Source organism: Trachurus japonicus, chromosome 6 (genome assembly GCF_045865225.1).
Source record: "Trachurus japonicus isolate A0001 chromosome 6, Traja_1.0".
NCBI lineage: Eukaryota > Metazoa > Chordata > Actinopteri > Carangiformes > Carangidae > Trachurus > Trachurus japonicus.
The window spans coordinates 30689720-30707219 of record NC_140912.1 but is presented as its reverse complement, the minus strand read 5'-3'; the positions used below and the strand labels follow the sequence as shown (position 1 = coordinate 30707219).

The following is a 17500-nucleotide window of genomic DNA, read 5'->3' as shown; positions in this document are numbered from 1 at the left end:
AGGTCTGGACGTCGGCAGCTTCTGTTTCTCGGCTGAGGAGGATTTCACCGACTGTTTGCTGGACAACAACGTGCAGCTGTTCCTGACGACGGACAGAGACGAGGCGTCGCAGGCGTCGCAGAAAGGTGAGGAGGCTTCGTCTCTTCTTCACCACCACCACGTCACCACGACGACGTCACCACGACGACGCCACGTTTTCACAGCAGGACGATTAAAACTTAAAATATGATGAAGTTCCCCTCCATTGCTAACATATTGGTAATGGATTGATCGTGTATAGGGCTGCAACTCATGATTATTTTTGTCATCGATTAATCTGTTGATTCTTTTAAACGATTAATCGATTAGTTGTTTGGTCAATAAAATGTTAAAAAATGCCAAATCAGTGTTTCCCAAACCAGAAGACGACGTCCTCAAATGTCTTGTTTTCTTCACAAACCAAAGAGAGACTCAGTTTATTGTTTGTTATTGTCATAAAGGAACAAAGAAACCAGAAATATTCACATTTAAGAAGCTGAAATCAAAGAATTTTGACTTTTTTTTTTCTCTTAAAGGGACAGTTCAACATTTTGGCAAATTGGCCCATTGCCATAATCCCTTATTAGCAGTAGGTTTGTTACCTTTAATTGTCAGTGCAGAGTTGTTTTCGAGGCAAATGCAAAACCGCGGATGCACGTTGCCTTCAGGGACAGTTTTTCATCAAGCAGTCTCTGCATTTACCTCTAAAACAACTCTGTCTGGTAACGTTCTGTTATTATCTCATAGCGTGGTGAATGTGCAGGTCACAACTTGTCCACCAGAGCGTTTTGGAGTTGTTGGATTGTGTATTTGATGAGTTTGATGAGGGAAACCAAGAAATCCCATGAGCCTCCGTAGCGTAGCTCTGAGCAGCTCACCGCTCTGCTCCGCCGTTCTAAAAACAGCTTGCACCGACAATTAAAGGTAACGAACCTACTGCTATGACTATATGGATTATGGCAATGGGGGCCAATTTGCCAAGATGTTGAACTGTCCCTTTAAAAAAAACTACCCATCCGATTATTCAATTATCAAAATAGTTGATGATTAATTTAATAATCAATTATTGTTTGATTAGTTGATTCATTGTTGCAGCTCTAATCATGTATTGACGGTGTATTGGTGAGTGTGGTGTCAGAAGGTGAATCCTCCTTGTCCTCGGTCCAGGCGTCCTCTCGGCGCTGTTGGACCAGCAGACGACTTCCTGTTCGTCTGAGCAGCTCAGAGTTTTATTCTGTGGCGACGCCGTCGTCCGGCCCGACGTCAGCCCGGCGTCGGCGTGTCAACGGGCCGCTCAGGTAGCTACTCGCCGCCGCCGCCGCCAGCTGCCTCTTTCATCAGCTCTTGTTAACCTTTCCCATATTCCATGTTATAAACTGTTTGTATACAGTATAAACTTGTCTGTATACGACATCTACTGCCTGTCCTGGGGGAGGGATCCCTCCTCTGTTGCTCACTCTGAGGTTTCTCCAGTTTTTCCCTTTTAAAGGACAATTCCAGGTGAATTCAACTCGGGGGTGTATGTTCCTATCATTTTAGGTCTAAAAGAAGGAATGTGAAGATTTACAGTTTAATCGCTCCTGTTTTGTGGTAGTTGTGTCTGTCCCCGCATCGCCACGGCAGCGATGAATGGGAGCGGATGTAAGTTCCGCTGCTTAGGCTGTTTACATCCCTCAAAGCCGCAATTTTTTTCCACAGACAGCGTCAGATGGCGACTCAAACATGCACCAAGAAGTTTATTTACTTCAAGCAAGTCGACATGTTTGTAAAACTAGATCTAATTCAAAGTCTCCCGGAGTCTCGCGCGAGACCCAAGTTGATGCGCTCGGTGTGTTCAGGTGCAGTGGGAAAGCTACCGTTTGTGTCATAAACACAGGAATATCAACTCTTGACTTGCTCCAAGTAAAAAAAACTTATCAGCGCATGTTTGAGTAGCCATCTGACGCTGTCTGTGGCTTTGAGGGATGTAAACAGCCTAAGCAGCGGAACTTGCATCCGCTCCCATTCATTGCTGCCGTGGCGATGCGGGGACAGACACAACTACCACAAAACAGGAGCAACTAAACTGAAAATCTTCAGACTCCTTCTTTTAGACCTAAAACGTTAGGAACATACACCCCCGAGTTGAATTCACCTGGAATTGTCCTTTAAAAGGGTTTTCCATGGAGTTTTTCCTCAGTGGATGTGAGGGTCAAAGGGCAGAGGATGTTGTTATGATGGGATGTGAAGCCCTTTGAGACAAACTGTTTGTAAAAACGGGCGATACAAATAAAACGGCCTTGTCTGGTCGTCCTCTGCTCTGACCTGGAGGTTGCGTTCACTGTCTCTCTCCTTTTGCAGAGTTTGTCGGCTCGGCTCGGTGAGATGCGGCGGAGGTTCGGCATGGTCGACAGCCCGCTCAGCTTCGTCATGGTGACGGCGCGCGGCGGCAGAGAAAGCTGCTGCGCCGCGCTGAGGACGCTGCGGTCTCGGGGGCGTCGGGCCGGACGAGGCGTACTGTCTGGCCGGGGCCCCGAGGGGCCCCATGCTGTCGCTGGTCAGACCTCATTTCCTGCTCAGCGACGGCAGCCTGGAGGAGTGATGACATCACAACGTCGCATGACCTCACAAAGAAACGTTCACTGTGTCTTTAAGAGAAAGTTCAGATCGTCAGTCTGACTGAAGGTCAAAGGTTCAACCTCAGAGTTTCTGTTTATTGTTCATGATGAGGTCACTGATCGATGACCTCACGTCTGAACTCAATGCTGTTTGACTCTGATTCACTTTCACTGTTCGTCTATTGATTGGTGATTGGGCTATTGATGAGTTCAGGTCTGATCAGGTTATGATCGGTGTTTGGTTTAAGAGAGAATTAACTCTGAACTCAGAAGATTTTAGGTTAAAGCTTTAGGAAAATCAAATAATTGATTATTATTATTATTATTATCGACGTTTGGTCACGCACAAATGGTTAAACCCAAACTGTTACATTTGTTTCTGTCATTTGTTGCACAGAGATTAAAGATTATGTATTAAACGTTATTTATGGAGACTTACAATGAATATAAGGACTGTACAAGAAGAAAAGGAAACACTGCTCTAGATGGATTGTCTGTTAAAACAATGATTAAACTATTAAAATGACTCTGTATAGTAAAAGCTACTGACACCCTGAGTGAGGTCATGAATGGTGTGGGTAACGCATGGGGTAACGTTACACAGTTGCTTGTTAGTCGTGCCCCCAGTATCCCTATCTTGGGTTACCTACTGTACTACTATACAAAAGAAAACTCAGAGAAATGTCCAACTCTCTTGCATCACAGAGGAGGTCTAGAACAATACGACTGACAGGATCAATGCACAAGTGGCACAAAGTTCCTTCTATTTCAGCCTCATACGAATCCTTATTCTAGGTGTGTCTTATAGCTCAGTGGGTAAAACAAATAGTTTTAAACATTTTACTCCACGCTGCAGCGAGTCTGGGAACGTTGATGGAACTGAACTCTCACTAAAATAAGCGAGACTCGGCCGTTGAAGCCAGACTTTGAGCTAAGCGAGCTTGATGGAGGAACCCCACAGGTGTTTGTCACTGTGAACTGTTTATTGTCACAGTTACACAACAAACAAACACAAACACATGACTCAAGTGTCACATTAAGGTTGTATTAAATTACTGTGTGTGTTTCTCAGATACTTCAGGTGACGTCTGCAACAACTTCTCACTCACCTGTTCACTCACCTGTGACCTCACCTGGTCATTCATTGTGACAGAACTTAAGGAAAGCACTCGGGTCTGACATACAGCTTAGGGTTTAGGCAGAGACAGAGGTTCAAATTATGACAATTACTCATCAAAATGTTAAAATCTGCTAAAAACGGGGCAAAGGGAAACCAGTCAGGGCTGAGGTGAAGCTCTCTCCAAGGCCAAACAGCAGTGATTGGGACAGTGCAGCCACCACAGCCCTGCTATTGACCAATGCAACAGTGCTGTGCTGCATTGTTATAGAGGTAGACCAAGGAGACTGTAGGCTATGTATTATTTTCATGTGTTTTCACCACCTCTGTAGTGAATAAACCCAGGAAAACAATCATATCCGAGTCATCTCTGTTCCTGAGCCGCACTTATTACACCTACTATAAGTTATCAGGAATCTTATCAGCAGATGGACTTTGGCCTTGTGGTGGTGGAGCAGTTGATGAAGCTGGTGCCTTTCCTGTTACTCATTAATTGTTTATTGCTTTATAATTCCCATAGTACGTTGTTTAGTTCACCTGGGTACATGTCATTTTCTGTTACTGTAGCTTCATGAAGCTTAGCAAAAGTTCGGTCAGGGAGACTATCTCTCCAAGCATGCTGACTGAGTCTATTTCATCTCTCCCGCTTCCCTCTTATTTGTCTTCTAAGATGATCTGCTCCCTGGGGCCTAAGCACCAAAATATTATTTGTTCACAATAATTGTCTTTCTGCTTCACATCCCGTCTATTCCATTCTTAATAGTCTGTCCTGATTGAACTTCCCTCATGTAACTTTGTTCTGTAATATTGTCTGTGATAAAGGTTCTTTGTACGCTGGGTATTTTATTTCATGGAGCAAAGTGCAGCGGAGCAGATTCATTTATCCAGATAAGATTACAGTATAACATCCAACAGGTGAGTCACAGTTCATAGTTTAACACCAACAGTTGTGTTGCAGTTTATTGTCTCCTGTGGCAGTTACATGAAGAGAGTGGTTATTTGTGTGCAGCTGGAGGCAGCTTCACCGCCTGAATCAGCCTGTGGAGGAGGCGGAGATGAGCCGCTGCTCTCCCGCTGTCTGAGCCACTGATCGCGGCCTGAGCTCGTCCGGACCGCCACTGGAGAACAGCTGTGACTTTGTCTGTGGTGAGTGGTCTGTCATTAGATTTACACTACAGGACTGATGTGGACTCAGTGTGGCGGGCTGAGCGGCTCACAGGGTTTTTAATATGATGTTCAGAAAGACAGTGAACACCACAGAGGCTCCTGCTTCAACAGCTGCTACAGTCTATTGATCAGTACTGTTACTGCCTATCATCAGTACAGTTGTCAGGTACTTGTACTTTTCCTTGAGTATTTCCTTGTTGTGCTACTTCCTGCTTGTACTGCAGCTGAGTTGAGGCCCAGTTGTTGTGTGTGTAACAATCAGCTGTAGCTTGTTTGATCCAGTGGTTTTCTACAGGGACGCTGTCCACACAGAGACTGTGTCACATCAACTCAGTGGATCTCAGTCCTTGTGTGTGTCAGTGGATGGAAACAGTCGTCCATGGATCATGTTGCTGGGCTGCTCTTCACTTCACTGCAGCTTCATGACGCCATCTAGTGGACTGATAGTAGAAGTACAGCAGCTGATGGCAGCTTCCTCTTCCTCACTGCTGTGTGACTGCATTCAGCTGACACTGATATGAAGCAGAGAAGAAGAGCCAATCAGTGGAGGAGCAGCTGGAGACATGATGGACATGTGAGCTGCTGTGCACATGAATGATGTGTGTTTCCTCTGCAGGTGAAGCTACAAAGTGTGTGTGAGCTGATGTGGATGTGACCTCAGCAGCATGGATCAGTGTGAGGACAGAGAGGAGGGAGCCCCTCCCTCTAAAACCACTCTGTGTGGGGGACATCAGGGCCAGACCAGAGGTCAAAGGTCAGAATTAAAACTGTCAGACTTTTCTCTCTAAAAGTCACTTGTTGTGTTTATTAAAGGATTGAAGATGATTGAAGATTTTCATCAGTTTTTCTCCAACATGCACATCTATCAGTTGTGTTGTTGTTTCAGGATCCAGCAGCAGAGACCAGACTCTCCTGAACCCAGCTGTCTGTCTTTAAAGAGCGACCGGTCAATAGGAAGGCTCATTTACTTTAAAGGAGGACATGGATCAGCTGATCAGATGTAAGACAAAACTAAATTTCAAAGCTTTTGAGTCTCTGTTGAACGTTCTTCCTGTGGAGTCAAAAAGAGTTACAACTTAGATACACATTGACATTGTCCAGCTGCAGTAAAGAGTCCCTGTCTGAACATCCACATGTTAAAGGACAAGTGCCATTTTTTACAACCTGGACCTTATTTCTGGCATAAAATAAGGTTGTTTGCTCACCCATGTGACTTTGGTGTCATTAGGAGTCCTTTGGACAATATTTAGGTTAATTCGAGAGTTGCTTATAGCCATATAGTGGGAGTGATCGGGGCACAGAAAATGCAGACTCTAAATAACACATTATCTGCCGCAAAACTCGTTCTGTTATCGTCATCCAGGGTCTGTAGAAGTCTGACAAATATTTAGCCAGGTTGCATAAAACTGCAAAACTTTTCTGTATTCATGTTCCATCGACCTAAAATATTTAACATCAGTTGTGTTGTTGTTTCAGGATCCAGCAGCAGAGACCAGACTCTCCTGAACCCAGCTGTCTGTCTTTAAAGAGCGACCGGTCAATGGGAAGGCTCATTGACTTTAAAGGAGGAGGTGGATCAGCTGATCAGATGTAAGCTGTAACTGACAGTCAGATTCAGGTTATCATAGAAATGATAAGAACTTTAAAAAATCCTACAGGAACACTGCATACAGTATTTTTTTTGATGTAGTGTAGAGTGATGGAGAGGGGAGTTGAGGGGTCATGTGTTGTGTAACTGTACAGTGAGGTACTTTTATCTAGGAGCAACGTCTTAATTGTGAAGGGTTTTTCAATGGAGCTTCACTGACAGCAGTGTGCAGATTTGTTTCATTTTTATTTTATTTGGCAGGGACACAGTATATTTTGTACCAGATAATGGCTAGAGAAGTGTAGTTATTTTCATACGTAGTCCCTGGGTGTGCCATTCACAATAACACACCACCTGTACAGTGAGAAACAATTGTTGCCTGATGTGCGATTAAAAAAGATGATTAATTGGGACTATGAGCATGATTTGTGACACCACAGTTTAGAAGCCAATCCTGGTCCAAAATTGAATGTTCAGAAGTGTGATGTGTATACCTGAAGTGTACAATACAAATGCCTACGATTGACTATGGTGAAGTACACTAGGATACATCTTGTGTCCGGCAGGTAAACTTAAGTGAATTATTCAAACAATAACATTGATGAAATGGATTCAAGATAAATTATCGTGTGGTTATTAGCTTTGCAGTGAATCGTGCAATAGAAATACTTTTTACTTTTCATAATACTTTTGAGTACATTTCAGAGCCTGTACTTTTTACTTTTACTTGAGTATAGATAATTGGATCAGTACTTTCACTTTTACTCAAGTCATTTTTTACACAGGTACTTTTACTTCTACTCAAGTAAAGAATCTAGGTACTTTTGCCATCTCTGTCTCTCTGTACTGATGTTCACTTCACGATTCCTCCACAGAGTGGACCAGGAGAGCTCAGAGGTTCCCAGTGGTCAGTCTGCCCAGCAGCATCAAACACACCTGGACTCCATGTTTATGGTGGGTACATGTCCAACAGCTGCTGTTACATCTGTTGTGTTCACAATCATCTCCATGCTGCACTTTGACACCAGTGGATTGTCAGTCTGTCAGGTTTTAGTTTGATGCTGTCACTCATAGAGTTTCTGTTCCAGCTGCTGGAGGAGAACATGGTCACTTTTGTGAAGAACGAGCTGAAGAAGATCCACAAGTTTCTGAGTCCAGATTACCCAGAATACTCAGGGAGTCAGAGGGAGGATGAGGAGGTGGTGGATGGTGAGGATGATGAGCAGAGGAGCATCAGAGAGGCGTTAGAGAAGATCACAGTGAAGCTCCTGAGGAGCAGGAAGCACGAGGAGCTGGCTGAGCGTCTGCAGAGCAGTAAGAGGATTTCTGTAAAGATTCAACATGATGGACAAATTAGACGTTCACTGACGTCAACATATGGAGGGAAACATGTTCATATAGTCGTTATTTAGAAGAATTGACATGGTGTATTTATTATTGATCTGATTTCCTGTGTTTCCATTCAGAACATTTTGCTGCAGTTTGTCGACGTAAACTCAAATCTGCCCTGAAGAAGAAGTTCCAGTGTGTGTTTGAGGGGATCTCTAAAGCAGGAAACCAAACCCTTCTGAACCAGATCTACACAGAGCTCTACATCACTGAGGGAGGGGCTGGAGGGGTCAATGATGAACATGAGGTCAGACAGATTGAAACAGCTTCAAGGAAACCAGACAGACCAGAAACAACCATCAGACAAGAAGACATCTTTAAAGCCCCACCTGGAAGAGACCGACCAATCAGAACAGTGATGACAAAGGGAGTGGCTGGCATTGGGAAAACAGTCTTAACACAGAAGTTCACTCTGGACTGGGCTGAAGACAAAACCAACCAGGACATACACTTCACATTTCCCTTCACCTTCAGAGAGCTGAATGTGCTGAAAGAGAAAAACTTCAGCTTGGTGGAACTTGTTCATCACTTCTTCTCTGAAACCAAAGAAGCAGGAATCTGCAGCTTTGATCAGTTCCAGGTCGTCTTCATCTTTGACGGTCTGGACGAGTGTCGACTTCCTCTGGACTTCCACAACACTGAGATCCTGACTGATGTGACAGAGTCCACCTCAGTGGACGTGCTGCTGACCAACCTCATCAGGGGGAAACTGCTTCCCTCTGCTCGCCTCTGGATAACCACACGACCTGCAGCAGCCAATCAGATCCCTCCTCAGTGTGTTGACATGGTGACAGAGGTCAGAGGGTTCGCTGACCCACAGAAGGAGGAGTACTTCAGGAAGAGGTTCAGAGATGAGAAGCAGGCCAGAGAGATCATCTCCCACATCAAGACATCACGAAGCCTCCACATCATGTGCCACATCCCAGTCTTCTGCTGGATCACTGCTACAGTTCTGGAGGAGCTGTTGAAGACCAGAGAGGGAGGAGAGCTGCCCAAGACCCTGACTGAGATGTACATCCACTTCCTGGTGGTTTATCTAAAACTGAAGAAGGTCAAGTATGATGGAGGAGCTGAGACAGATCCACACTGGAGTCGAAAGAGCAGGAAGATGATTGAGTCTCTGGGAAAACTGGCTTTTGAGCAGCTGCAGAAAGGAAACCTGATCTTCTATAAATCAGACCTGACAGAGTGTGGCATCGATATCAGAGCAGCCTCAGTGTACTCAGGAGTGTTCACACAGATCTTTAGAGAGGAGAGAGGCCTGTACCAGGACAAGGTGTTCTGCTTCGTCCATCTGAGTGTTCAGGAGTTTCTGGCTGCTCTTCATGTCCATCTGACCTTCATCAACTCTGGACTCAACCTGATGTCACAACAACAAACAACATCTCTGTGGTCTCAAGTGTTTAGAGACATATCTACACCTTTCTACCAGAGCGCTGTGGACGAGGCCTTACAGAGTCCAAATGGACACCTGGACTTGTTCCTCCGCTTCCTCCTGGGTCTTTCACTGAAGACCAATCAGACTCTCCTACGAGGTCTGATGACTCAGACAGGAAGTAACTCACAGTCCAATCAGAAAACAGTCCAGTACATCAAGAAGAAGATTGAAGAGACTCCCTCTGCAGAGAAAAGCATCAACCTGTTCCACTGTCTGAATGAACTGAATGATCGTTCTCTAGTGGAGGAGATCCAACAGTCCCTGAGATCAGGACGTCTCTCCACAGATAAACTGTCTCCTGCTCAATGGTCGGCTCTGGTCTTCATCTTACTGTCATCAGGAGAAGATCTGGACGAGTTTGACTTGAGGAAATACTCTGCTTCAGAGGAGGCTCTTCTGAGGCTGCTGCCAGTGGTCAAAGCCTCTAACAAAGCTCTGTAAGTGTAGAGATAGTTGGATTTATTCATCATTATATAATGACCGGTCTGTGTTTTCAACAGGACAGAAAATAAATCCCTTTCTTCTTTGATTCCTCATGTTCATCTCTTCAGACTGAGCAGCTGTAACCTCTCAGAGAGAAGCTGTGAAGCTCTGTCCTCAGTCCTCAGCTCCCAGTCCTCTAGTCTGAGAGAGCTGGACCTGAGTAACAACGAACTGAAGGACTCAGGAGTGAAGTTGCTGTCTGGTGGACTGGAGAGTCCACACTGTAGACTGGAGACTCTCAGGTGAGGATCCATCAAGCTGTTAATCTGATGACATTTGAACACAGCAGCAGGTGTTGACAGTGGTTTCCTGTGTGTTGTTGTGTGTGTTCAGTCTGTCAGGATGTCTGGTCACAGAGGAAGGCTGTGCTTCTCTGGCCTCAGCTCTGAGCTCCAACCCCTCCCATCTGAGAGAGCTGGACCTGAGCTCCAATCATCCAGGAGCCTCAGGAGTGAAGCTGCTGTCTGCTGGACTGGAGGATCCAGACTGGAGACTGGACTCTCTCAGGTATGGAGAGGCTGCTGCAGCCACACACACTGTCTGATAGAGGAGGAGGAGCTGGAACATTTTCTATGGCCCCGTTCACACCTGGTCACACCTGGTATTAACATCTGTCTCAGGTGATTGATGCATTGATAACATCAGATCTGATCACTCAGACCATATCCAGAGGTGGTGTAGGCCACAGTGAAGCTCCGCCCACTCCACTGACGTCCTCTGTCACAGTCTGACTCGTCCCAACACAGTTTATACTGAAGCCAAAATCTTTGAGTGTTTCAAACATGAGCTGTGCAGCTTTCATCAGTCACAGTGATGAACTACTGGGATCAGGAGTTTCTCCTCATGACTTCAGTGTCTCATCATAACTCACTGTTTCATATTCAGTAGAAGAGATCTCAATGACGAAACCAGATGTTGGCAGCTGTGCTCTGAATCTCTCAAGATGTTTTGATCAGACTTTATTTCAGAGTTGATGAGGAAACATTTCAGCTGCTGCTGGTTTAAAGTTATGGTTGGTAATCATGTTCAGAAACACTTTTTGTTATACTGGGTGAAATGGTCCTTCTATCCTGAGAGTAGTCAACACATTATCTATTCAGAAAAAGGAACTGACTGAAGTTGGTTTTCATCAAAAAGCAAAATTTTCAGACATGAACAGGAATCTTAACACAATCAAAAACTACATGCTTTAACAATATTCTGAATTTAAATTGGCAACAAAAGTAATGAGAGCAAAGTGCTCCGCGTTATTTCAGCACCACGACCACGGACAAGCAAAGGACGAGACATGCGGACAGACAGACGTCTACAGGCGCTGATCCTGTCGGTGCTGCCGTGCTGGAGCAGCAGACAGACAGCTGTCTCCTCCATTATTAAAATCTGTAAATAAGCTGCGAATAATATCACATTTTAGTTGTGCTCTCTCTGTGTTTTACTTCTCTGTTAAGTTAGGACGTACTCATAGATCGCCTGTTTGGAGGCATTTTAACCCGAGAAAAAAAAGAAAAGAGGAGGGAAGTGATTGAAAGACATCAATCATCACGTTACGCAACTGGGCGCACGTCAGGAGGAAAGCAGGAAAAACAAAAGGACATTAGAAACGCTAAGAGAAAAGGAATAATACTGGGAGAAGGAAAACGAGGGTCTATTGATAGTTTGCGGACCGTTTTCAAAGGTAAGCCTACGTTGTTATTGATATTTCCTGCCGTATTATTAACTCATTGAGTGCCAACCACGTAATTTCTCATTTTTCGTTCCCATGCGTTGAGTGCCAAAAGTGAAAATAGACACTTTAACACACCTGATGTGTAAATTTGGGGACTCTACGACGAGCAGAACTGAAATAGATGACGATCAAAAACTCATGACAGCTCATGATCTGGAAGTTTTTATCATAACTCAGCTTTTGCAAACCGAGTTCTGCATGTGGATGCAGCAGCTGCTCTGCTCTCACCCGCGCTGCTGCTCCAGCTGCTCCAGCTGCTCGGAGCAGAAACAGGAAGCTCTCAGCCGACAGTCCCGGTCTTCATCTGGAGCAACACCGTGTCCTCCCCAAGGTCCTCCCGCGGTAAAATCTGATGGTCTCTGGGCCAAAGCAGACCGGCATCACCGACCCGTACCACAGACGGACCGCGACCACCGGTGGGACCGGTGTTCCCGATCTGCTGTGGCCGAGAGACCATCACGTTCCGCGGCGAGAGGCTGTGACACGGCACGGTGCGTCTACACGAGCCCTTTGATCCAGAAATGCGAGTGTCAGAAGAGCGACAGGCACAAACAGAGCACCTTTCATAAAAGACGCTGTATCTCCTTTTCTAGAAAAAAAAGCAGGGATTTTGGTGAAAACCAGCCATGTTTAGTTTGAGTTTTCTCAGAAACGGAGGCACGTAGAAACAAACGGTTTGTGGCCATTTGAAGCATAAAGTTTCACCTTTCAAATGAGCCACAGTATGTGTTGGTGGCAATAATATAGAACACACTATGGCGTGTGTGTGTGTGTGTGTGTGTGTGTGTGTGTGTGTGTGTGTGTGTGTGTGTGTGTGTGTGTGTGTGTGTGTGTGTGTGTGTGTGTGTGTGTGTGTGTGTGTGTGTGTGTGTGTGTTAAGGTGAAACCTAGGTGATGAATTATTGTACTGTCTTTTACTTGGTGGCTGGCAGCTGGGGCCCCCCTGGTGGCTGGGGCCCATTTCAATTGAAACGGTTGAAACATAGGTAAGGCCGCCTATGCTCTCACTCTCTCGCGTGCGCGATCAGAGTCTTCACCCAGGTCTGCGTAAAGGTGAAGGCGTGGCTTCAGAGAGAAGTCTGAGGAAAGGGGCTGGGACTTTTGACTTTGTATTTTCAAAATGTGGCCAGATAGAACCGTTTTTCCAGAGTCTCCAACCCTCTCTGTCTGGTCAGATATTGATGATCAATAATCAGCTCAGTCTCTCTGAGATCCTGATCTTGTCCTGATGAGATCTGTTGTTGTGTTGAGGAGACAGTAAATCACAAGTGTGACATCCAGATGTCATCACTGTCCAGAGGCCTGGAGCTGTCAATCAGAAGAGAGTGAGTGTAGTGAACAGTGTAATAATCAGTGTTTGTGGCTGAATGTGTGTGATCAAACAGCTGTTTTCAGACTGTGTGTGTGCTGCTCAAACACGTCTGACTCCAGATCAGATGAAGCCACAAAGTGGCTCCTTAATGAAAGTCTCCAGCAGCTGGAGCTTCACTTCCTGTCTGAGTCCATGTGCTCTGAGCTGAGCCTGGTTCTCTCTGCTCTACAGTTTCTCTGCTTCCTCTGGACTCTGACTTCAAGTCCAGTAAAAATGTGTGGACAGGTTTGATGGAGCTCAGGACTGGTCCTGAGGACGGCTGCTTTGTTCCACATGATGTGACTGATCTCAGTGAGTCAGTGTGTTGCAGCTGATCTGTGTGAAGAGCAGAGAAGAACAGAGTCATTGATCATGAGATCCTGATCCGTCCTGTCACTGTGATCAGATGGTTTCTATTAGAGCTCCTTCATCCACTCACTGCTGCTGTGGCTCCTGTGGAAACCTGCTCACAGCCTCATTCTTCAGCTTCCTGGGGAGTTTTCTTCAAACAAACACAAGTTGTGTTCACACTCAGTGTTTCTCACTAAACTCACTGTTTCACTGAGCTCTAACAAACATGTTGAGTGTGTTTCCTTCCTCATCAAACACTAAAACCACCACTCTTCTTCTTCTTCCTCCACCTGTTGTGTCTTCATTGTATTTGCTGTGACGTGTGTTTTGCAGCTTGAGAGTCAGAGAGTGAAAGTGTGTGTCTGACACTGAAGTGACATCACATGGAGAAAACACATGATGAAGTGTTTCCTCCTCGTCTCCTCCTGCTCTGTATCATCACTAGATAAAGACTCCAGCTCCTTCTTCTCTGTGCTCAGTGTTCATCCATACATACCAGCCTCCATGTGAACACAGTGATAAAACAGTGTGTGTGTGAGAGCCATGTAATGTCCATGTGTGCATGCTGACAGAGAACGTGCTGCTCTGACCCCCCTCCTCCTTTCAGGGTGCAGCCTGCTGGAGCCCAATTCGGTCCGGGGAAGTGTAAGTGTGTTTTTACTTTGAGCAGCACATTCAACCATCTTCACACTGTCACATCACTGATGTCATGAGTCTTCATCAAACTGTCAATAACTGATCACATGATCAATAACTGCAGCTGTGTCTTGTTCTCTCCATCAGATTCCTGTCGACTCACAATCGACACAAACACAGTGAACACATGGATCAAACTGTCTGACGACAACAGGAAGGCGACATGGGTGGATGAGCTTCAGTCATATCCTGATCATCCAGACAGATTTGACTGGTGGCTTCAGCTGCTGTGTTCAACTGGTCTGACTGGTCGCTGCTACTGGGAGGTCGAGTGTAGTGGAGGAGTTCATATATCAGTGAGTTACAGAGGAATCAGCAGGAAAGGAGACAGTGTAGACAGTTGGTTTGGATGTAACGATCAGTCCTGGAGTCTGGACTGCTCTGATGGTCGTTACTCTGTCTGGCACAATAACAGACGGACACACATCTCCTCCTCCTCCTCCTCCTCCTCCTCCTCCTCCTCCTCCTCCTCCTCCTCCTCCTCTGTCTCTAACAGAGTAGCAGTGTATGTGGACTGTCCTGCTGGCTCTCTGTCCTTCTACAGAGTCTCCTCTGACTCACTGATCCACATCTACACCTTCAACACCACCTTCACTCAACCTCTGTATCCTGGGTTTAGACTCTGTTGGTTTGGTTCCTCAGTGTCTCTGTGTTGAGTGAATCAGAGTCTCCTCCTGTCACAGAAACCTTCTCACTGTTGAACAGACAGTTCAGTCTCTACATGTCTGTCTCTGTCTCTCACTCACATTTTCACATTCATGGATTAAATCAGTTGATTTTTTAAACTCTTCTCAATGATTCTTGTAAACTTCTTCCTCTTCCTTTAAAGATGGAAGCGTCGATTATTACAGGACAAAAACCACGGTGACTTTTACTCAGCTGCTGATGAAGTTACGAGGCCTAATATCACCAAGCTAAAAGTCTCTGAGCCGCCAGCGTCACCGAGGAGAAAAACACATTTTAAACAAATTCACTGTTCATGTTCAACTTTACAGGCTGTTTGTGAGCTGGTCACAGGTAAACAGACACAACAATAAACACAACTGGAAACAAACATAATGTTGTAGAGACGCTGAATATAATTAATTACATGTGATTTATTTTTCTCTGTGGTTTCACTGAATCAAATAAAACAATTTGAATCAGTTTTATATGTAATGGACATTTCCTGCAGCACAAAAACCATCAGCTACTAATCCTACCAGCTAATGATTTTTCTGTTACCATGACGCTGAATTCATAACGTTTGTAGATTTAAATTTATCTTGACTTTGAGACTGATTGTTTTTTATTATATATTTCTATAATTAATACTGCCAATTATTACTGCCAACTGCTGTTTCTTGATATATTTCTATACGGAAACTGGAGCCAATTAACACTCAGGACTTCATTTCCGTTTATTATAGTGACCATTCATTGGTTCATGGATTGTTTGGGATTTGATTGGCCGTGCACATTCCTGTTTGACGACACAACACAGTTGTATGGTTTCAAGCTGACACAATAAAATATGAAATAAACATGAACTCATGTTGAAGACCATGTTTTTTACTTGGCACGTCTGACTGTAGCAGGTGACAGCAGGTACGAGACAGAGTTGTTTTGGCTGCTGGGCGGAGGGATTTCAAAAGCACAAGTAGTTCCAAGTATTTGCTTCATGTGTCGTAATGTTACATAATTATCAGTCAGAATCAACAGACAAGGAGGCCAACGAGGGCTGGCCTACACAGGCACCTTATCCCCCAAGGATTCTAGGATGAGTTTACCACAAGTAGTGTGTCTACTTGTTCTGTTATTGGTCAGTGTAGCCTAAACATTAACTTTATATTTTCAATATTTAAACTGTTTCACAATAAAATATGAAAACATTATAGTTTCTGCCTTTATGCAGTATTTATCAGTAATACAGTGAAAATTAGAGGAAATGTGAAAATGTACTTTGCAAGTTGATTTCGGTGTGCACCCCTAAATTTTCTGCCTGCGCTCCTAAAATTTTAAGTTAGGGGCCACTGTGCTCTTAGTCAAAAAAAGTTAGTCTGGAGCCCTGTTCAGTGTGTACAGTAGTTTATAAACAGTATAAACTTTGTGTTCACTCACCTCAGATAGCCTAACTGTGGAACATCCTGGAAAGACATTACAATCCGATCGCAGAGCGCCTTGCTCTCCCCTCCACACAAACAAACACTTTTTTTCTTGTTGTGATGATTCTCTAATGTCCAAAATATCTCCAACTGTTTATTTTTGTGAAGAAGACAACTGATTCTCGGAGAAAACGGGCTAGATTTTCCCCCCGACTGGATGGATGAAGCTCCGACACGAGGTGGCGTGGTGGCGTTCAATTTCACGTTTTCAAGTAGGAGGTCGGGAAAGAGTTCCCAGTTCCGAGTTGTCCTGAACGCAGCATTAAAGCGGTAGGCTACGTCACACACGTCAGAAAAGCGGAAGTGAACTAAAGAGTTGAGTGTTTCTGGGGGAACTTTTTGACAGACAGTTGCTGCTGCTGCTGCTGCTGTTGCTGTGGTGACGGGGTCGTTGTGTCCGTGAACAGGTAAAGATAAAGAAACTTTAACCTGTCGAGGCCGTGAAGGCGCCGCAGCTGACATGGTTTCCACGGTGCAGAACACGGACGTGAAGCAGGTAAGTTAAGAGAGACTCACCTGGGGCTGAGGCAGGTTATTATGGGCTGTCTCAAACCCACAAACACAACGAGAGATCTGAATTTCACACATCTGCAGAAGAACTCCGACAGAAACCAGAGGAGTGAGGCTGTTTATCAGAGTTGTGCACCAGACTCCGTTTAAATAATCATTATTTTAAGTATAATAATGTTCTTTTTTGAAGCAAACATCAATTAAAGCTCATAGTTTGAGACGTGAGTGACTTATGTTCAATTCGGCACAGAAATAAAATCCATGCAGCCACACGTTGCACTAAAATCCAAACCGATTCATCTTGCACAAGTTCCATCAGACCGGGAGAGATTAGAAAGTGATTAAAATATTAAAATATAAATGCATAGATTATATAATGTACGCCGATTTGAGGAGCGGGACCTAATTATTTCTAAACAACCATAATCATTTATTTACCTGTGACACTTCTGTCGCAGATTAGTGACGTAAATGTGAACTTGCACGTTTTCTAGTGGAGATCCGGATCGATGAATAAGAGGCTGAAATTCAGGTCAGTTTCTGCAAAGACTGAGAGAAAACGAAGCAGAATTATATTTTAAGATCTTTATGATTTAGAAAACAGAAGTTAAAATGTTTTATAATTATGTCTAAAAGGTCAGTTTGCTTTTCTGCCCCCTTTCATTCAGAAGTTGCATTATTTTTTTTGTGTCAAACCAAATAGAAGGTCTCTGGTTAAACTCTTTATTTTATTTCTTCAATGAATGAAACAAATAAATAAACAAAAAAATCCATGTCCATGCTAGTTCTGTATTTCCAATTTCTGGTACTTTATACTCTACTACAATTAAACCTAAAAGTCTTGACTTCACCACATTTATCTGATAATATAAAACAAAATATTATCAGCACATAAGAAACTTGTTTTTATCGACACACAATAATA

At 44.4% G+C, this 17500-nt stretch overlaps 3 protein-coding genes across 3 annotated transcripts in view; 2 read left to right on the top strand and 1 right to left on the bottom strand.

Annotated features, from left to right (window-relative positions):
* Positions 1 to 10043, top strand: part of LOC146986431 (protein NLRC3-like) — a 16785-nt gene extending 6742 nt beyond the window's left edge. The window contains exons 4-12 of the mRNA XM_085780355.1: positions 3 to 188; positions 1186 to 1316; positions 2359 to 2554; positions 4555 to 4570; positions 6376 to 6489; positions 7363 to 7441; positions 7576 to 7801; positions 7954 to 9751; positions 9866 to 10043. Of these exons, the coding sequence (XP_085636481.1) occupies positions 3 to 188; positions 1186 to 1316; positions 2359 to 2554; positions 4555 to 4570; positions 6376 to 6489; positions 7363 to 7441; positions 7576 to 7801; positions 7954 to 9751; positions 9866 to 10043 (2924 nt within the window). The remainder of the gene's footprint in view (positions 1 to 2; positions 189 to 1185; positions 1317 to 2358; positions 2555 to 4554; positions 4571 to 6375; positions 6490 to 7362; positions 7442 to 7575; positions 7802 to 7953; positions 9752 to 9865) is intronic.
* Positions 1 to 17500, bottom strand: part of LOC146986424 (protein NLRC3-like) — a 478141-nt gene that overhangs the window by 367782 nt on the left and 92859 nt on the right. The gene's annotated exons all lie outside the window — the stretch shown is intronic.
* LOC146986430 (cytosolic 5'-nucleotidase 1A-like) overlaps positions 16469 to 17500 on the top strand; it is a gene marked incomplete at its 5' end in the record, with an annotated part of 8901 nt that continues 7869 nt past the window's right edge. Inside the window, one exon of the mRNA XM_085780475.1 lies at positions 16469 to 16561. Within this exon, the coding sequence (XP_085636601.1) occupies positions 16469 to 16561 (93 nt within the window). The remainder of the gene's footprint in view (positions 16562 to 17500) is intronic.